The sequence below is a fragment of the Pavona decussata genome, unplaced genomic scaffold, assembly GCF_977016875.1.
Source record: "Pavona decussata unplaced genomic scaffold, jaPavDecu1.1 SCAFFOLD_128, whole genome shotgun sequence".
NCBI lineage: Eukaryota > Metazoa > Cnidaria > Anthozoa > Scleractinia > Agariciidae > Pavona > Pavona decussata.
The window spans coordinates 1,700,249-1,722,383 of NW_028145542.1; the positions used below are offsets into that span (position 1 = coordinate 1,700,249).

General features: G+C 37.7%; 1 protein-coding gene across 1 annotated transcript in view; it reads right to left on the reverse strand.

The window, feature by feature from the left end:
- LOC146468883 (uncharacterized) overlaps nt 1-22,135 on the reverse strand; it is a 38,108-nt gene that overhangs the window by 14,992 nt on the left and 981 nt on the right. Inside the window, exons 2-12 of the mRNA XM_085124092.1 lie at nt 21,161-21,310; nt 20,646-20,850; nt 18,822-19,048; nt 17,301-17,450; nt 15,792-15,990; nt 13,951-14,177; nt 7,231-7,380; nt 5,881-6,217; nt 4,873-5,078; nt 4,178-4,324; nt 3,020-3,551 (exon numbers count right to left, since the gene is read on the reverse strand). Of these exons, the coding sequence (XP_084980218.1) occupies nt 3,330-3,551; nt 4,178-4,324; nt 4,873-5,078; nt 5,881-6,217; nt 7,231-7,380; nt 13,951-14,177; nt 15,792-15,990; nt 17,301-17,450; nt 18,822-19,048; nt 20,646-20,850; nt 21,161-21,310 (2,220 nt within the window). The 3' untranslated portion in view covers nt 3,020-3,329. The remainder of the gene's footprint in view (nt 1-3,019; nt 3,552-4,177; nt 4,325-4,872; nt 5,079-5,880; nt 6,218-7,230; nt 7,381-13,950; nt 14,178-15,791; nt 15,991-17,300; nt 17,451-18,821; nt 19,049-20,645; nt 20,851-21,160; nt 21,311-22,135) is intronic.

Sequence of the window (22,135 nt, forward strand, 5' to 3'; positions counted from 1 at the left end):
AAATGAAGTGGATGGTTTCGAGTGAACAACAAATTTACCGAAGCATTTTTCGATAAACCCTATATATATCTTAGCATTCTTTTGAACGGATCACTGCTTGACCAATATCTTTTGTTTCAAGTTTTAACTTTGGGTGTTTACAAAATTTTAAGTAACACCGGTATGACTTTATTACGGCACGAAATAAAATATTTAGATCGCGCTAACGGCAGTTTCTATGGCAGTGTGGTTCCTCAAGAGAGAACCCGTGGGAAATACTCGTACCGGTTTGGTGGTCGCCCTGGTTATTATTTAATCACCCCATTATCATTAGGCGCAAACAAAGATGCCTGGTTTGTAATATAAGAGCTAGACGTATTTCTACAAAGCGAGTCGGCGAAAATGTTTACTTGCTGCAACAAGTTTATTTAAGAAAGGACTGATCAGCGCTATGCGGTTGGTTTCTGGTATATCATCATTCATCTTACAAGGCTTACTTCCTTCTGAATCCATTTGCCTGTATCAGATTTGCTATAATTCATAGTAAAGGTTGTTGTAAACTTGACATGAAATAAGTAAATAACGATTGATTGATTGATTGCCAAGACGAAGAATTCGGGCCAATGATAAACCATACAAAAATGAACGAGGCTAGTGTCTTGCCATCTACACCAAACCAACTGGTTATGAGCTCGTCTTTACATCAGAAAACAAAATTAAGGGGAAGCCGGGATAATACTGCCTTTCTCAGGGCTGAGCATTTACAGGGGAGGTGGCGTGGTCGAGTGGTTAGAGACTCGGACTGGTAATCTGGAGACCCTAGGTTCGAGTGCCCTCTCTGTTTCGGGTGTAGTCCCCTCTTCAAATCCTCGGCCACACTTTGTAAATAGCCAGTTGGTAAACCTCCCTACCTGTTGGGATTTTTAAGGAGTTTCTATTCTGCTTGTAATATTTTTTTGATAACAGGGCCCCACGAGCTTCTAGCTTTAAATTTAACTGTGTATAAATGAATTAGCTTTACTTTTTAATCGTACTTTTACAGCTACAACGTTTATCAGAAACAAGGAAATAATAAGGAACGAAAATATAGTAATTTAATAGTAAATTTCTTAACCCCTTTGTCCGCTCATTAATTTGTCTTCCTTTGTTCGTCGCTCATTCCTTGTTTGTTCATTCATTATTAATAACACCATTTATTCATACTGTAAAATTTACTCACAAGGCCATCCGTTGTTTGTTTGGCTTGTTCTTTCGTTTCGTCACAACCTCGTTCTGAGGGTGTCTCTTCTTCACACGAAGAGGAGAGACCCTGGCAACGAGGTTGGTTCCGCCACTGCATTGGTACGAGACTGTAGTTGCGTAATAAAAGGGTAGGCCCCTACTTCCTGCCACATCTTGGTGAACGTGAAATGGAAATTTAGACGCCGTCCAGTCGTGGCACGTTGTTGACTTGAGCGTCCACTGAAAAAATATGCTTCAAATTTCATAATACCACCTTAGTAATGTAAGGCATCGATTTCTAATTCGGTTAACGGGGTTTATTCCGAATTAAGTCCATTTTACCGGTAAGGGTAAGTAGAAAACGATGCATGTTGTTTGTCAGTTGTTTACGCTCTGATGGCTGATTGACAACTGAAGGTGAAAATGGTCAGGACAGTCCTCTTTTATACCGAAATTACCTGTTAAACGTTTGATGCCCAAGGACCAGTTGCTCGAAGCATGGTTGGCGCTAACCCAGGTTAAATACCATGACAACCTATAGGTTTTAATACCTCTTAACCAATGGTTAGCGCTAACCATGCTTCGAGCAACTCAGCCCAGATCGTTAAGAAGGATCGTTGAAATTTGTGGATGAGTAGACAAATTAGCGTAGAGCTAAATTGTGGATAAAGTGTCTGGGTAGTCCTGAAAATTGGATACAGACTGTCGCCTGTGTCCAGTTCCAAGAACGAACAATAAATTCGAACTGGATCCTTGTAATTAGATATAAATATTTTTAGAAGTTTTCTTTGTAGGGATTTTATTGTTGTTGATATTGTAAGCTTTTAATGGTATTTTAGTGACATTTTTTAACTCTTTTATATTGTAACACACGACTACGTCAGCTCTGCTACATTTTTCTCATCGTGTTTAAATAAATGGTAAATTCAGGGCCCGAGTAAAAGGGATATATCCTGCATACAGTCCCTTGCACTAGCGTATACTTGATTTTTGGTACGTAAGGTATTCATCAAAAGCCACATTCAAGTAAAGTGACCGCCAGGTACAGAGCCAGCCGACCTCTCAGTATACATTACAAAAGCCCCTATATGTAATGTTTAAAACACGAGCAGCAGTTTTGTATCGTTTTTGTTTTTTTTTTTAACCACGAGGCGCAGCCAAGTAGTTTTAGACCCGATAAAACACGTGCTGCGAGGTTTTTGAACGGTTTCAAAAACATTCCTGGAAAAGCGTGTGTCAAGAGAGTTCATAACAATGATGCTTTTGTGTACGTTGGAAATTAACATGCGAGAAAAACATTTAACACCGCATACTAATAAGGAAGAGGTTTTATCGGGTTTTAAAACCACTGCACGTGATGTTTTATCGACCATTTGATAGGTCAATGGGCTTATGAATTATTAATGAGTTTTTGAAAGCTACATACGCCACAGAAGGAATTGCACATAAATACACGAGAGTAAAGTTAAAAATTCTTTATTCTATTTATTGCAGTAGAGCTATACTTTGTCTACTTAATGCCAGGAAATCCCCCAAAGAAATCGAGGTTTTATAGAGGTAATGGCTCAGAGTTAAACGATCTGGGTTTATATTAAGAAGGACGCTACAGTAAAAAAAAGTCTATGCCCTGATGTAAAAACATTACAAACGTAGTGATAATTTTGAGGTAAACACATTTCAAAATCGGAGTATGTATTATCAAGCGAATGAGCGAAAAGCATATTCATGAACTATCTTTTAAAAAAAAAGGGTGGTCGATCATTTTATTCAGAACTGATCTACCACGAATAAAATCATGGAATTCTCCTGTCTAATCCACCTCAGTTACGATAATTTCTGCCGCCGAAAGAGCGTTTATTTGGTCGTATTGTACATTCGTTTGACAGGTATCACAAGTTTAATACAGCCACCATCTTGCCAATGCGTTCTCTTAAACCGCTTTCGGGTTTCCGCTGGAGTCATCCAGCATTTAGATTTGGCTTTTGCCGTAAATGTCTTAAGATTTAAGGGATTTGAGATCTACTGACTGAGAACAAGTTTGTTCTAAAAGTCCTCCGTTTGACTGTAAAAAAAAGTAATCCTTTCTATTTCTCAGTCAACTACGTGTCCCAAATGACAGTTTCTTAGATTTACAACAGGAAAACATTTAGCAATGTTATGGTTAGAGTAACAATCCCATAGATGCCTGAACACAGAGTGGACGCCGCTGAAGGATCTGTTGGAATAGGCTGCTCTGTTACCATGACAAATTTATCGCTACTCCATCCCTGTTTAGAATGTACAGGAAAGGTTCCTGGGTCATTGGCGTCCGAAGCGCTATAGGCCCAAATTATATTCACTTCTCCGCCGGGCTGCAACAAAACCAGAAAAAAATAAAATCAGCCACATAAAAAATAGTATAGTTGTGCTTGTGGGGAGGGAAACCGAACATGGTGGTTTTGGTATCGCTTTCTGTTTATCGAGAATCCTGGCTGAAAATCTGAATTGAATATCCAATTTGACCGGATGAGAAAAACTCCAGAACGATTGGCCCACCTTAAAATACGCTATTCGTTTACGGTGTTAGGCTGTTTGGGCAACATTTACCATTTTATTTGACTAAATCGATAAGCCGATTGTTTTTTATATTGAGTAAGGTAACTTTTGTCCAGTAGAGTTTCAAAACGCGCTAGGAATGTTGTGCATCGGGGGAAATGCAAACTAGCTGTATTTATGTCAAATATCAATTAAACACGTGGAAGAGTGTCTCCTCCGATTTCCAAACACCGAGAAGTGGATTGAATCCGTATCAGTGCAAATAGATTTACAAAAAGCTGGGGCGAAAAAGACAAAAAAAAAAAGACCCGAACAGTCAAATAAATTGATAACGCATATGAAAGCATATAGCGATGGAGCCCAAGAAATCCGAATCTGGAGTCTCAGCGGGGGAGTAACATTACGCCTCTGTGAATTACTTATACTGAAGACATATGCTTACCGTAAAAGCTAGATCGTTGGTATCTTTAGTGTCAGTTCGTCTCTCAAACATCAGCTCTGTGTAGCCATCGACTTCAGATGTATTGAGAAGTTTGTAATCCTGGCTTTCGTCAAGGGCAGGCAGCGTGCGTCCTGTAGTTTTAAAGTCCTGGGGAACAGACAGTTAATGGGGTTAATAAAGATAACATAAAAAAAAAACAACCCTGGATAATCGTTTCCCGCAAGAGTTCTCCTGGTTTCAAACAACAATTTACGTACAATTAACGTTAGGTTTAGGCTACCTTCATTGCAACCTTTATTGCAACATACAAATGAAGCGAACACCTATTTCAGTATTAACGATTTTGATCTTTCAGATGATGCACTTTCTACGGCCACGACATCGATATCCGAAAAGATTGACTGCATATTCTGGAATGAAAATTGACTGTACTGTTCTCCACCAATCAGTTGTTCAGTCATATCTGCACAAGCAGTTGTTGACATAAAATCTACTGACGTATATAAGTACTTAGAATTTATCAAGTAGTGTACATTGGCTTCAAGACTCCAGCCGGCAGAGCGAGATCTGTTTCAATCACTGTTAATTGTTGGATTCCGTGTTTCTCAGTCTAAAGCACATACTCAATGGAACGCACCTCTGAATAGCCCTCTACTTTACTTTGGCGGAAAATCACTGCTGAAACAGCAACTCACCCATAAATATCCTTGGCCATTGCTATACCCGGCAACAATTACGTCATAGTCCACCATGTTGTTGGGAGCTTTCTCAGCAAAACCAAATCCAGCCCAACCAGTTGTCTTCACTCTCAAGTGATAAAGCATCTTGTCAGCCTGGTCATCAAATTCCCATGACAAAAGGAATCGATTATCGTCATAAGCATGAATAAACTGTGGAACTACTGCAGAAAAACACCGAAATTATTTTTATTAAACACCTGGGTCCGGTTGTTCGAAAGCTGATTAGTGCTAATCCCCAATTACAAATTTACAGAGGTTTTCATCTTGCTTATTAAAACTGTTAGCAAAAGCTTACTTTAAGCAAGTGGTAAAGAAAAGTACGTCCAAACTGAGGAATAAAAATACTTTTGAAGAGTCTTCATTGATTAGTTATTATAATAACTGTAATAAGTATATAATCGGGCTTTGAACAACTGGGCCCAGTTTGGCATTCACCCTCCAAGATCTACTTGTACTAATACAGGTCTCCATAGTAGGAGCTGTGTCTAGTTAGCTATATTATCTTGATCGAATGAAAGGTCAAGTTGAATATTTGCAGGAACATTAAGTTAGTTGAAATCCACTATCAAACACGTTTAATTAACAGGAGGATCCCAGGGTGAATTCAATGAATAACCTCTTACTCTTCTAGTTTACAAGCTGGGCTAAGTGGTTTGACATACACGCAGCAAAGGAAACTCAACGAGAAGTTCAAAAACAAGTTCAACAGTCATCGTCGAAGACTTCTAACAATGTTTGTTAAACTTTTTTTCTACATGAGGGTGTGACAACAAGAGCCCATTTTGTTGCAATTGGTTACGAACGTAAACGTTTTATTAAATTTGCCGCAGATAACAAAAGTTATAGTTCAACACCAAATTTTCTACAACGCTACCAGATTTGAGATGGAGAGAGATGCCACGAGAAAAAGAAGGACGAAAACAGACAAACAAACAAAATAAAAGGAGAAAATAAACAATGTACCTGTTGTCGAAGCTGGAGATGGAGTTGATGTCAGCGACGGTGCCATTGTTGGTGTTGCTGTTTTTATTGACAAGGATATCATCTCTTCCGTTGTTGGCGTTGCTGTCACTATTGACGACGAATTCATCGTTTCCTTTCTTGGTGTTGGTGTCACTATCGTTGTTACTCCCCCCGCCGCCGTTGATGGTGCAGATGACTTTGTCTGCGGTCTCCGTGTTTCAGCAGGAATGAGTGTTACTAGCTGGTAACCTCGATGCTGATTGTGGAATGCATTCAGGCTTTGTTGCGCGTCAATGTTATCTTGATAAGCCCATATTAGGAAAATTGACATCCCTGCCTAAAAAATCGGATTAAAAAAACAAAAAAACTGATTCATGAAGTATAGGGTCTCACAGATAGAACGAAAGCCTGAATATCAAAACATTGCATAATTTTGTAGGCAGGATTTAATAGTCATATCCTACACGTAGGTGCGTTTATTTGAATTAAACGAAGTTTAAACCGTGGTTAAGGAAAGTCGTGGTGCACATTCTGTAAAGCAGCTCTTTCCTAGTAGGGTATTTGCTCGTGGTTTTGGTTACTTAAACAAAGTTTATCCGCTTAGACTACCTTTAGACAGCGTCTAGCCGCTGGCCTAAAGAAATTTAAGACATTTTAAAGCTTATTGTAAGTAGATGTTGAACTTGTTAGTCGTTTGCAACAATGGGCAACTGCCAACATAAACGGGACGGAGTCTCCCCTCAACAATATTTGTCGCATACCTCCCAGGGGTGAAAGAATAAATTAAGTTTACAACATTCGTTGAAGTATGCTAATCACTAGTTCCCTTTTAAAAGTTCTCTTAAACATACGCAAATTAACCTCAAGATGTAAATTAACATTTTAGTACTAGCACTTTCGCATGATGAGCCCATCCTGGTGAAAAAAACAGTCCCCATTACAATGCTGCTTTTACTCTAAAATTTGGACATGTTCTTTTGGGATTGTTTCGGAATAGGAATACACGCAATAGACAATAAATGTGTTTTTGGGACCCTTTCTGTTTTCGGGGATAAAAAGAATAGTGTTCCGTTCATTCACAGTTTACATAGAATAAGAGAATTTTGTTCTTTTGGTAGGTTTCCAGTTAAAAGGGAATATACGGAATTGCACTACTTCTTTTAGGATCTGATTTCTCTGTATTCTATTATTCCTCAACCGAAATACCAATTGTTCCAAAAGAATGTACCCTTAATTTTATCTATTTTTTTGTGTAGTGTTTAGGGTGGTTAGCGCATGCTCTAATTAAATAGACAGGAAATGGCGTTATTCTTGTCAGTGGGCTTGCGCTTCTGCGTTTCATAAATTTACCTGAATAACAACATCGTTTTGTTGGTCGTTGGTGCTACGCTTGCGATAAAACCTTAGCGTCGTGACACCGTTCTCTTCTCCGGAGTAAATCAACCTCCAGTCCTTCTGAGAATCCACTCGTGGTAACCTGTTGCCGATGGTTATGTAGTCCTGGTTGGATAAAAAGAACGTAGTTAGTAACGTGAGTAGAGAATTATTAAACCTTGACATTACATGTTTGTCTGAGAATCTGCTCGTGGTAATCTGTTTCCGATGGTAGTCACATGAGTAAAAAATATTACAACTCAGTTGACATTAGATGTTTGTTATCTTTTGCTCTGGGAATTGAGAACCGAATTACAGATTACAAAAGGATACGCCTGTGTCACTGACAGAGAACTGAAATACAGCTGCAGTAGAACCACCAAACAAAATCCGTCCCTGGATTTGGCTTTTTTTTAGCCATTTGCTATCATCGACATTCAAATCCTAGCAGTATGTAGGATGTTTATTACATAAACCTAGCATAATGGCCCAGCTTCCTGCTTGAAGAGTCTCTTGTACAGTAGTGGTACAGTGGTAGAGCATACGAACTAGCAATCAGAAGGTTCGTCTCCTGTTAGGAGAACTCGGATTTTCTTTTTCCGAGTTTGCCCTAAAAGAATGCGTCTGTAACGAGCTGAACGCTCAAGAAAATTAAGAGTGCCTGACTGTAACTTTCGAGAATCGCTGGCCAAGCTTGAAAAATCGAAACTCCTGATAATTTGCCTGAAGTTTACTTTTGGGGAACTATCTTCGAAAATATTATTTGAATGTTCTGGAAATTTTTAGTTTTCGAGAATTTTGGAGAAAACGAAATAACGGGTTTTGCCTCATTAATTATGCAAAAATCTCACTCAAAATTAGCCAAGTTCAATACGCTTGTGTTGAAACAGTACGCAACGCTAGAAAGCGAGGTCGGTTTTGAATAAGAGCATAACTCACCTACTTTCTATCAATGGGACCTATGTAAACTTTTGTAGAACTTTGGAGGGTTTTATGGCTCTTTGAAAAATTGACATTTTGAGGACTTCGCGATGAGGCGAAAATTGAGTAAGTTTGAAGGTTTAAAATGCATCTTGGTATGTCAGGTATCGACTCGAGAGGAACATTGTGATAAAGCTTGGGTCTTCGTCTTTAATAATACGAAATAAAAAATCTGGGCAATCAATGCACGCGCTGACGAAAACCAAAGTTAGCGAGGCTTCGTTAACAAATTTGCATAATTCGCAACTGTTGAGAAAATGCTATGTTGTGGCGACTCGGTGAAAACATTGACCCAGGCTATTTTCAAATGGTTATTTTACCCCACATTGCATTTGTCTGTTTCTCTTTCTTGTTTAATAACGTGGTAGAAAAGGTCTGGAAAAAAATGCGTGATCGGAAAAGAAAATATTCGTCAAATTATGGTGGGAAATTTGCATAATTGTAAATCTTCCAATAAATCTGTGTGCAAAGGAATCTGATTGGGAAGGTTTCGTTAAGAGACCATTTGACCGAAACACCCCACATAAAAGGAGTCAAAACAACGTTTAATAATTCGATTTTAACCAATTATTGTCGAATCATAACCTTTAAATTAATGGTGCAAAAACTGATACTCGCTATTGCGTTATCTGCGTCACGTCAGTAGCTGTCGATAAGTCTTAGAATATGATGCCCACAAACCAACTTGTGCTGCGAAATTGTCAATTACAACAACTAGAAAAAAGACCTTTAGTTACTGGCATATGAGTGGTTTTGATAAAAATAAAACGTTCACATGACACTTGAATCACGTTTAAAAGATACATGCTTGTCAAATGAGATGCGAAAGTTGGACATAGGGTCGGTCAAAGTGAATATTTTTAATTAAATCAAGTTTGTTTACTGGAATGCATGCTTTTTCAAATAGCTAGTCCAACCTTCTTCAGTGGCCTTCCAAATAATGATCACTCAGAATTGGGTCAGTCAAAAAAACTCTCTGTTCGTGTTGTTTGATACTGTACCTTCGCAAGTGACTGAAAAACAATGTCAGCTGGCACGCCATATTTTAACGTAATTACTGGTATGAAATATCACACATGCACGGATACACGCTTTAAAACCTGTGTGCCAATTTCTGTTTAACAAAATAATAACCTACCTACAGATTGGCTGTAGGGCATGCATTTATCTTTGTCGAATGTCAACAACAGAAACACGAGTATCTCAGTGACACTGTATACACGCAATGTCTACTGCATATATCTCAGGTAGCCGAAGCTCTATGGCCTTTGTTTGACCTTTATATTTTGATGTCACGATGAGTGTTACGCAATGGCGTAAATCATTACGGTTTGTTTGGGAATTTACGAACGTGTTTTGGAGTCGAAAATAAAGGGCATAAATTGAACAAAAATTGCTTACCTTGTCTCCTTGATCTCTTGCCAGTGTTTGTGCGCCATATTTTGGCCATTTTAGTACGATTCCAGTGGGCATTTAAAGGTTTGCTGAACATTTTTCTCGCTCTATATCCTGCTATATATGTCCCCAAAAGGTGAGTCACTTTAGTAGCAATAGTTTTCGTTGCAACGTCAACAATGAGGTCAGTATAAAGTCTGAGTCGCGGACAAAGGACTGCGGACCACGGACTAGGTATAAAAGAGAAACTAAAGTAAGTGGAGGACTTCGGACTACGGACCACGGACTACGGACTACGGACTACGGACTGGGTTTAAAGGACTGGGTTTAAAAGAAGTCTGAAAATCATATCGTTCTTGTATTCATTCTCAGTAAGTTTAATATGTATCAAATCAAGTTTTGGTAGTTGTTTTTGTCCCTTTATTGTTTTTTTTTAGAAGCAAAACAAGGACTTGGAATAAAATAGTAGGGATCGACAGTGCAAACATAAATCTTGCTTTATCTCAGCAAAACAGCTGGATTTTTAATACGCGCTCAAGAGAGCTGTTATTTTAGTTTGAAGCATTTATCTCAGGGTTCGATATGGTGAAAACGCAAAAGGATGTTTGGTGATCATGATCCTGATCAGCCAATGAGCCCACGTGCACAATCATCTAGATGTCGTACATAGACATGTATGCAGTAGACATTTCGTGTATACAGTGTCACTGAGATACCCGTGTTTCTGTTGTTGACATTCGACAAAGATAAATGCATGCCCTACAGCCAATGTAAACTGTAGGGCGTGCAGTCAGTCCATAGTCCGTAGTCCATAGTCCTCCTATCTTAATACGAACTTTATGCCCACCCCGTGGTCCGCAGTTCTTCGTTTGCGACTCGTGTTTTATTATGACCGCCTTGTTAACGTTGCAATTTATTTCAAAGAATACTATTGCTATCAAACTGACCACGATTTTGGGGATATATATCTATAGTGGGATATCGCATAGAGAGAGGAAAATTTTCAGCAAACCTTTAAATGCCCACTGGAATCTAAAATGGCCAAAATATGGCGCACAAACACTGGCAAGAGATCAAGGAGACAAGGTAAGCAATTTTTGTTCAATTTATGCCCTTTATTTTCGACTCCAAAACACGTTCGTAAATTCCCATACAAACCGTAATGATTTACGCCATTGCGTAACACTCATCGTGACATCAAAATATAAAGGTCAAACAAAGGTCATAGAGCTTCGGCTACCTGAGATGTATGCAGTAGACATTGCGTGTATACAGTGTCACTGAGATACTCGTGTTTCTGTTGTTGACATTCGACAAAGATAAATGCATGCCCTACAGCCAATCTGTAGGTAGGTTATTATTTTGTTAAACGGAAATTGGCACACAGCTTTTGAAGCGTGTATCCGTGCATGTGTGATAGTTCATACCAGTAATTACGTTAAAATATGGCGTGCCAGCTGACATTGTTTTTTAGTCACTTGCGAAGGTACAGTATCAAACAACACGAACAGAGAGTTTTTTTGACTGACCCAATTCTGAGTGATCATTATTTGGAAGGCCACTGAAGAAGGTTGGACTAGCTATTTGAAAAAGCATGCATTCCAGTAAACAAACTTGATTTAATTAAAAATATTCACTTTGACCGACCCTATGTCCAACTTTCGCATCTCATTTGACAAGCATGTATCTTTTAAACGTGATTCAAGTGTTATGTGAACGTTTTATTTTTATCAAAACCACTCATATGCCAGTAACTAAAGGTCTTTTTTCTAGTTGTTGTAATTGACAATTTCGCAGCACAAGTTGGTTTGTGGGCATCATATTCTAAGACTTATCGACAGCTACTGACGTGACGCAGATAACGCAATAGCGAGTATCAGCTTGGCACTATTAATTTAAAGGTTAAGATTCGACAATAATTGGTTAAAATCGAATTTTTAAACGTTGTTTTGACTCCTTTTATGTGGGGTGTTTCGGTCAAATGGTCTCTTAACGAAACCTTCCCAATCAGATTCCTTTGCACACAGATTTATTGGAAGATTTGCAATTATGCAAATTTCCCACCATAATTTGACGAATATTTTCTTTTCCGATCACGCATTTTTTTCCAGACCTTTTCTACCACGTTATTAAACAAGAAAGAGAAACAGACAAATGCAATGTGGGGTAAAATAACCATTTGAAAATAGCCTGGGTCAATGTTTTCACCGAGTCGCCACAACATAGCATTTTCTCAACAGTTGCGAATTATGCAAATTTGTTAACGAAGCCTCGCTAACTTTGGTTTTCGTCAGCGCGTGCATTGATTGCCCAGATTTTTTATTTCGTATTATTAAAGACGAAGACCCAAGCTTTATCACAATGTTCCTCTCGAGTCGATACCTGACATACCAAGATGCATTTTAAACCTTCAAACTTACTCAATTTTCGCCTCATCGCGAAGTCCTCAAAATGTCAATTTTTCAAAGAGCCATAAAACCCTCCAAAGTTCTACAAAAGTTTACATAGGTCCCATTGATAGAAAGTAGGTGAGTTATGCTCTTATTCAAAACCGACCTCGCTTTCTAGCGTTGCGTACTGTTTCAACACAAGCGTATTGAACTTGGCTAATTTTGAGTGAGATTTTTGCATAATTAATGAGGCAAAACCCGTTATTTCGTTTTCTCCAAAATTCTCGAAAACTAAAAATTTCCAGAACATTCAAATAATATTTTCGAAGATAGTTCCCCAAAAGTAAACTTCAGGCAAATTATCAGGAGTTTCGATTTTTCAAGCTTGGCCAGCGATTCTCGAAAGTTACAGTCAGGCACTCTTAAGGCATGGGTCTCTAGTTATTTACTCAAAAAAACAAGGGGGTGGTCAATCTTCTGAAAATTTAGCCGTAAAGTCGTGAGACTTTGGCAACATCATATGCTTACAAATGTAAACATATTGACATACACAACTTATATAAATTAGGTCACGTGACCTTTTACGGATGCAAAATTCACGAAAACTTTTGAGCAAAAATGGCACCACTTTTTATTGCCTCCTGGGGGCTGCCTGTAGTTTTAAAACTTTACCACTGTTAGGAACTTCATTTCTGTGGCCGGGCCTTTTTAAATATAAATAAAAATAAACGGCTAATTTTACTTTGGAAGGACTGGGCACTAGTAAAAAATGCCGTTTATTTTCAAAATTAAAGAAATTTTCAAAAAGCCCGAGCACAGAAATTGGGTGCCTAACAGTGGCAAAGTTTTAAAACTACCGGCAGCCTTCAGGAGGCAATAAAAAGTGGTGCCATTTTTCCCCATATGTTTTCATAAATGTTTCGGCCGAAACAGGTCACGTGACCTAATTTGCATAAGTTGTATCGGTCAATATGTTGAAATTTTTTAAGCATATTATGCTGCGAAAGTCTTACGACGTTATGGCTAAATGTTCAGAAGATTGACCACCCCCTTGCTTTTTTGAGTAATTAACTAGAGACCCATGCCTTAATTTTCTTGAGCGCAGTAAGGCGTACAAGTGGGAAACGATTTAGTGTGCAGTGTTAAGTTCTGGTTGATCGCGGGTTGGTAATAACCGAGGTGATAGGTATTAGCCGAGAGGGACTAAGCTCCTTGATCGATGGCTGGTTACAAAACCTCACAATTATTGCATTTATTGCTTAATAGTAAACGCCAGGCCGTTTACCATTTATTTTTTCAGCGAAAGATCTACAAACGTGTCAGGGTAGCATGATTTAAGCTTAGGTTTAACTTGAAGGGCTAGGGGCTCAAAAGCAATATGGACTATCCCAAAATATAAAAAAAAATTATACATCGCCTGTACTGCTGACAAAATGAGCAAAAATACACCATCTACCCCCCCCCCCCCCTCCCAAAAAAGGAAGTTTATTTGTATTACTTTAATATCCTTTTTCCTTCGTGTTTTTTCCTTGGTTGTTTTCGATGTGCCAATGTTTGTCAAACTATGCTGCTTTCTAAATAAAAATGTTGAGATGTTTGTGTAAAATTCGCTGTTTTGCACGTGTTTTTGTGCTATTTTTACTTTTCTAGTATATTTTAGCAATCCTTCATCCTTTTACTTCATTTTTGCTCTATTTTTTCGCGATAACAATTCAAAGATGGTTGTCCCAATATGGCGGTTACATACATTATGACGTCATGGGATGCCCTCGTCTACCCATGACTATCTTGTCTTCTTGAAGACACTATGGGTGATTTATTAATGGTTGAAAGAAACTAGAATGATGTAACAGAACGAAAACCCAACAACAATGCACAATCTAATTACATTAAACGTATCTGTCAAAAATGTACAAAGGAAAACATTTACCCTCAAGTATCCTGATCCACTTTCTACTCCACCAACGGCCACGTCGTATCCTAGCATATATGGGATGGTCGGAGCTTGAGTTGCAAAACCAAACCCAATCCACCCCGTGGCTCTCACCTCCACCATAAAGTGTAAGGTATCCGTACTGCTACTGAACATCCAAGAAGCTTTGTATTTTCCACCATCGAGAGAAACTAAGTTTGCAAAGTGGGCTGGACGAACCGGGACTGTGAAATAGCAATTTTAAAACGTTTTAAAGTTACACGTGTACAATCAACACTGTGTACAATCTTCCAACTTTCCCTTAATTATAGGCTTCATGTTTTCGAATTAAATTTTAAAATTGACTTGATCTGTAACATTAATATATAATTTAAAAATTCTAGACGGCAAGACTGATCTTAAGTATTTTACTGATCCAGATTGGCAAAAGATCTCTCAAAGTCTTATCACTGTGGTCTGCCATATTTAGAATTTTCATAATTTTTAACGCTGCCTTAATTTCCCGGCCCCATACCTCATTTTCTTTAACTGGCTAAAAATTTGCACTAGTTAAAGAATTTGGTGGTCGCTTTTCATATTCAAATCTGGATCGCACAAAGGCTCCAAGTTACTTGTTTCGAAGGTTTTTGTTTAACGTCGTCATGGCAATGTTGATTTCACTAAAATATTATTCTTGACAAGTCTCAATCCAAAACAAATAAGAAGAAGACTACCTAAAAGCTGGTTGAAAAAGTGAGATGTGGTCCCTCAAAACTATTTCGAAACCCCTTCATTCTTGCATTTAATTTACCTTTCCAACTCAACAACAAATGGGTCGCTTTCGTTAAAGTATTTTCTTTCTCTTGTGTATTTATTTGTCTTCTTATTTCAACCTTTTGGTTTAAAAGTTTGAATAAAGTAAAAGAGGAAGAGAGAAGGAGAGAAAACAAACAAACAAACAAGGAAATGACAAAAGCATGAAAGAAAGAAAGAAAGAAAGAAAGAAAGAAAAAAAGAAAGAAAGAAAGAAAGAAAGAAAGAAAGAAACATGGAAACAACAAAAAAGAAAGATTAAGGTGGCCGAACACAGTTTGCGCACGCTTTACAGATTCTGTTAGTGATGCTATTAAGCGCGCGCTAGGGTTGTGCTACGCAAATATGGCAGTTGATAAAGTGATCCCTCAATTCCATATGAAATGGATAATAAAGTTAAGTTTTGATCCTAAATAACTAAGTTTCTCGTTTCTGGACGCTATTTCTTTTCTTTCTTAGCAAAAAGTCATTCACTAAGACCTTTTGCATGCTTTTCATCTTTGCCATGAAACCCAATCAATTCCACGTATGCGCATTTGACCAAAAAAATTGTGACTGGTTGTTTTCGTGGAAATGAACTGTTTTCTAAGGAACCACTCATTAGAATTTCTTGACATTTGGCATGAAAATAGTTCCCTAAAAGCGTAACTCGCCTACAAAGAGAAACCTAAATCTAACAGAGGGTATCTTCACATGACATTAAAATGCAAAATTAATATTTACAGGAGATCTCTCTGTTAAAATTACATGAAAGTAGTGCAACTGTGTCAGTGTTTGTGAGTTTTTCTGGATACAAAAAAAGGGAAAAAATCTAATGAGAACATTTTCTAAAAATAGAGGAAACCTACTATTTATGGACGTTTAATAGCTCGCTCCGTTGCCATGGAAACGGTACTTTGCTCAACAAGACGTACGAAAATACATTCTGTTTTAGTTAGTCTTACACCATACCAATTTCGGGCGTCCAGAAGTACAAAGTTTTCAAATGACGTCTTCTAACACTTGTACACTAAAAAACTATATTCGGCTACCTTAAATAAACCCACCTTCTGTTGGAGCTGGAGTCTCTGTCGATGTCACCGTAACTGGTGCTGATGATGCAAATGTAATTGCTGGTGTGTTTGAATCATCAGGAATGAGCGTCACTTGTTTATACCCTTTATTTTGATTGTGGAATGAATTCAGGGCAATTTGAGCATCAATTGAATCCTGATAAGCCCATATGAGGAAAATTGGCGCTCCTTTCTCGAAATAAGATTAAATGAAACTGACAAATGAGCGAAAAGAAGCATCAACTGAGTCCAATAACCATTTTTGTAAGTGACACCAAAACATTTCAAACACGTTCTCTTACGGTATGGAGCTTGGCAAATCAACATCAGTACATTAGACTGACGACATTTTATTTGGCTTCGCGTTGTCGAATCCATCCCAGTGAACAATCAACATTTGTTTAATTTGTGCTTTGGTTTAATAAAAGTTCTCTTAAACATACGCAAATTAACCTCAAGATGTAAATTAACATTTTAGTACTAGCACTTTCGCATGATGAGCCCATCCTGGTGAAAAAAACAGTCCCCATTGCAATGCTGCTTTTACTCTAAAATTTGGACATGTTCTTTTGGGATTGTTTCGGAATAGGAATACACGCAATAGAAAATAGATGTGTTTTTGGGACCTTTTCTGTTTTCGGGGATAAAAAAAATAGTGTTCCGTTCATTCACAGTTTACATAGAATAAGAGAATTTGGTTCTTTTGCCGGGTAGGTTTTCAGTTAAAAGGGAATATACGGAATTACGCTACTTCTTTTAGGATCTGATTTCTCTGTATTCTATTATTCCTCAACCGAAATACCAATTGTTCCAAAAGAATGTACCCTTAATTTTATCTATTTTTTGGTGTAGTGTCACGCTGGGGATTTTTTTAGTCAAATTCGGCCAAGAAGTTTCTTCTCCTTAGGGTTTTATTGTACGAATCTCAATTTGGCGCGAAATTTTTTTTAGAGCTTCGACATGGTCAATCACATTTTTTTAAATAAACATACCTTAAGGATTACAAAACTGAAAAAAGATTTGAAATATCTAAACTGAATCAAAAGTTTTGGGCTTGTGAAGTTTGAATTTTCCGCCATTTTGTTACTAAAAATAGCCTTAAATTGAACGCTTAACTTCCCATAACTCTTGACTCCAATGAGGTATTCCAAATTTTTTTTCAGATTTGTTATTCTCATTTCATGTTGTTTTTTATGTTAGGAACAACTGTGTCGTAGCTCCAAAAAAAACATTTCCCGCCAAATTGATGACGTCATTTTACCGTTAGAAAAATGAAATTCAAAAATCCGAATCGGACAAGTTGTAGAGAAAATATTGTTTTGTCTAGTTGCAAAGTTTGAGGTTGCTACCACAAAACCCTAAGGAGGAGAAACTTTTTGGCCACATTTGACTAAAAAAATACCCAGCGTAGTATAGGGTAGTTAGCGCATGCTCTAATTAAATAGACAGGAAATGGCGTTATTCTTGTCAGTGGGCTTGCGCTTCTGCGTTTCATAAATTTACCTGAATAACAACATCGTTTTGTTGGTCGTTGGTGCTACGCTTGCGATAAAACCTTAGCGTCGTGACACCGTTCTCTTCTCCGGAGTAAATCAACCTCCAGTCCTGCTGAGAATCCACTCGTGGTAACCTGTTGCCGATGGTTATGTAGTCCTGGTTGGATAAAAAGAACGTAGTTAGTAACACGAGTAAAGAATTATTAAACCTTGACATTACATGTTTTTCTGAGAATCTACTCGTGGTAGTCTGTTTCCGATGGTAAGGTAGTCCTGGCTAGATAAAAAAAACGTAGTTAGTCACATGAGAAAAAAAAATTAAGACTTGACATTACATGTTTGTTTTCTTTTGCTCTGGGAATTGAGAACCGAATTACAGATTACAAAAGGATATGCCTGTGTTACTGACTGAGAACTGAAATACAGTTGCAGTAGAACCACCAAACAAAATCCGTCCCTAGATTTGGCCTTTTATTAGCCATTTGCTATCATCGACATTCAAATCCTAGCAGTATGTAGGATGTTTATTACATAAACCTAGCATAATGGCCCAGCTTCCTGCTTGAAGAGTCTCTTGTACAGTAGTGGTACAGTGGTAGAGCATACGAACTAGCAATCAGAAGGTTCGTCTCCTGTTAGGAGAACTCGGATTTTCTTTTTCCGAGTTTGCCCTAAAAGAATGCGTCTGTAACGAGCTGAACGCAGTAAGGCGTACAAGTGGAAAACGATTTAGTGTGCAGTGTTGAGATCTGGTTGATCGCGGGTTGGTAATAGCCGAGGTGATAGGTGTTAGCCGAGAGGGACTAAGCTCCTTGATCGATGGCTGGTTACAAAACCTCACAACTATTGCATTTATTGCTTAATAGTAAACGCCAGGCCGTTTACCATTTATTTTTTCAGCGAAAGATCTACAAACGTGTCAGGGTAGCATGATTTAAGCTTAGGTTTAACGTGAAGGGCTAGGGGTTCAGAAGTAAAGTGGACTATCCCAAAATATAATAAAAAATTATACATCGCCTGTACTGCTGACAAAATGAGCAAAAATGCACCATCTACACCCCCCTCCTCCCAAAAAAAGGAAGTTTATTTGCATTATTTTAATATCCTTTTTCCTTCGTGTTTTTTCCTTGGTTGTTTTCGACGTGCAAATGTTTGTCAAATTATATGGCATTTTAAATAAAAATGTTGAGTTGTTTGTGTAAAATTCGCTGTTTTGCACGTGTTTTTGTGCTATTTTTACTTTTCTAGTATATTTTAGCAATCCTTCATCGTTTTACTTCATTTTCGCTCTTTTTTTTCGCGATAAAAATTCCAAGATGGTTGTCCCAATATGGCGGTTACATACATTATGACGTCATGGGATGCCCTCGTCTACCCATGATTATCTTGTCTTCTTGAAGACACTATGGGTTATTTATTAATGGTTGAAAGAAACTAGAATGATGTAACAGAACGAAAACCCAACAACAATGCACAATCTAATTACATTAAACGTATCTGTCAAAAATGTACAAAGAAAAACATTTACCCTCAAGTATCCTGATCCACTTGCTACTCCACCAACGGCCACGTCGTATCCTAGCATATATGGGATGGTCGGAGCTTGAGTTGCAAAACCAAACCCAATCCACCCCGTGGCTCTCACCTCCACCATAAAGTGTAAGGTATCCGTACTGCTATTGAACATCCAAGAAGCTTTGTATTTTCCACCATCGAGAGAAACTAAGTTTGCAAAGTGGGCTGGACGAACCGGGACTGTGAAATAGCAATTTTAAAACGTTTTAAAGTTACACGTTGTTGACTTAGTTCGCTCCAACTAGCTAAAATCAACACTGTGCACAATCTTCCAACTTTCCCTTAATTATAGGCTTCATGTTTTCGAATTAAATTTTAAAATTGACTTGATCTGTCACATTAATATATAATTTAAAAATTCTATACGAAAAGACTGATCTTAAGTATTTTACTGATCCAGATTGGTAAAAGATCTCTCAAAGTCTTGTCACTGTGGTCTGCCATATTTAGAATTTTCATAATTTTTAACGCTGCCTTAATTTCCCGGCCCCATACCTCACTTTCTTTAACTGGATAGAAATTTGCACTAGTTAAAGAATTTGGTGGTCGCTTTTCATATTCAAATCTGGATCGCACAAAGGCTCCAAGTTACTTGTTTCGAAGGTTTTTGTTTAACGTCGTCATGGCAATGTAGATTTCACCAAAATATTATTCTTGACAAGTCTCAATCCAAAACAAATAAGAAGAAGACTACCTAAAAGCTGGTTGAAAAAGTGAGATGTGGTCCCTCAAAACTATTTCGAAACCCCTTCATTCTTGCATTTAATTTACCTTTCTAACTCAACAACAAATGGGTCGCTTTCGTTAAAGTATTTTCTTTCTCTTGTGTATTTATTCGTCTTCTTATTTCAACCTTTTGGTTTAAAAGTTTGAATAAAGTAAAAGAGGAAGAGAGAAGGAGAGAAAACAACCAAACAATGAAATGCCAAAAGCATAAAAGAAAGAAAGAAAGAAAGAAAGAAAGAAACATAGAAACAACAAAAAAGAAAGATTAAGGTGGCCGAACACAGTTTGCGCACGCTTTACAGATTCTGTTAGTGATGCTATTAAGCGCGCGCTAGGGTTGTGCTACGCAAATATGGCAGTTGATAAAGTGATCCCTCAATTCCATATGAAATGGATAATAAAGTTAAGTTTTGATCCTAAATAACTAAGTTTCCCGTTTCTGGACTCTATTTCTTTTCTTTCTTAGCAAAAAGTCATTCACTAAGACCTTTCATGCTTTTCATCTTTGCCATGAAACCCAATCAATTCCACGTATGCGCATTTGACCAAAAAATTGTGACTGGTTGTTTTCGTGGAAATGATCTGTTTTCTAAGGAACCGCTTATTAGAATTTCGTGACATTTGGCATGAAAATAGTTCCCTAAAAGCATAACTCGCCTACAAAGAGAAACCTAAATCTAACAGAGGGTATCTTCACAAGACATTAAAATGCAAAATTAATATTTACATGAGATCTCTCTGTTAAAATTACATGAAAGTAGTGCAACTGTATCACTGTTTTGTGAGTTTTTCTGGATACAAAAAAAGGGAAAAAATCTAATGAGAACATTTTCTAAAAATAGAGGAAACCTACTATTTATGGACGTTTAATAGCTCGCTGCGTTGCCATGGAAACGGTACTTTGCTCAGCAAGACGTACGAAAATACATTCCGTTTTAGTTAGTCTTACACCATACCAATTTTGGGCGTCCAGAAGTACATAGTTTTCAAATGACGTCTTCTAACACCTGTACACTAAAAAACTATATTCGGCCACCTTAAATAAACCCACCTTCTGTTGGAGCTGGAGTCTCTGTTACTGTTGATGTCACCGTAACTGGTGCTGATGATGCAAATGTAATTGCTGGTGTGTTTGAATCATCAGGAATGAGCGTCACTTGTTTATACCCTTTATTTTGATTGTGAAATGAATTCAGGGCAATTTGAGCATCAATTGAATCCTGATAAGCCCATATGAGGAAAATTGGCGCTCCTTTCTGGAAATGAGATTAAACGAAACTGACAAATGAGCGAAAAGAAGCATCAACTGAGTCCCATAATCATTTTTGTAAGTGACACCAAAACATTTCAAACACGTTCTCTTACGGTATGGAGCTTGGCAAATCAATATCAGTACATTATAATTAGACTGACGACATTTTATTTGGCTTCGCGTTGTCGAATCCATCTCAGTGAACAATCAACATTTGTTTAATTTGTGCTTTGGTTTAATAAATAGTCTTCTGGTTCAAGTGTGAAGACATGTACAATGAATGTTACTGTTCTTGTTTCACGACCATGTCTTACCTGGACAACAACATCATTTTGCTGGTCCATGGTGTTTCGCCTGCGATAAAACCTTAACGTGGTGACACCATCCTCTTCTGTTGCGCTGGTCAACTTCCAGTCCTGCTGAGAATCCAGCCGTGGACTTTTATAACCGACAGTTAGGTAGTCCTAGTGTTAAGAAGTTATTAGCAAAGAATCTGAAAATCTTGATCTAAGAACCAATTTACAAATGACAAAGAAGCTTGAGAAAGATAACTGATAAAAGAGTTTCATTTGACATGAGCACAAAGTCATCGCATGTTCTAATCCGCTAAGAGTAGAGATCGCTTTAATTGCTTTTATACCTTGCCTAAGTATTAGTCTTTCTTTTTATTTCAGCCTTTGGCATTAATAATGCAAATTTGGTAAGCCGAGAACTAAAAACGGCTCTAAAATATTATTCTTTTTGTTGTTGATAATATTGTTATATGAGGCTCCCGATGAAAGAAATTAACCGAATTTTTGCAGACAGTTTTGTTTATTAACAACTAAGGCTCTATCGGGTCTATAGTAAAAGGACAGGTGATCTCTGCATATCTAGTGAAAATAAAAGCTCGTTACTGAACAAAATATTGTGTTAACAAAGCATTGATAACATTATTGCCTGACGAGCGTACCAATTTAAAGAGCAAAATGTAAGGGTTATAATTGTTGTTTATTGTTTAATTTTTGACTCTTTTCCTACTGTACTGGCTGTGGTGGCAAACTTAAGATAAACGTTTTCTGAATTTTCTCAAACCTAACTGAACGTAGAATAATTAAGGTCCTTCAGATTGAGTGCTTCAAATATGTTACGTAAATGTATGACGTCCGAATATCATAAAGTCCATGGTCTAGTAATCCAGGTTCCGGCATTTTTTTATACCAATTGCAACCGCATCATGACTTGGCAAACATGTTACACACTGACGCACAGCCATTGCTACGTGGATAGGTAAAAGAAACAACCCTCTA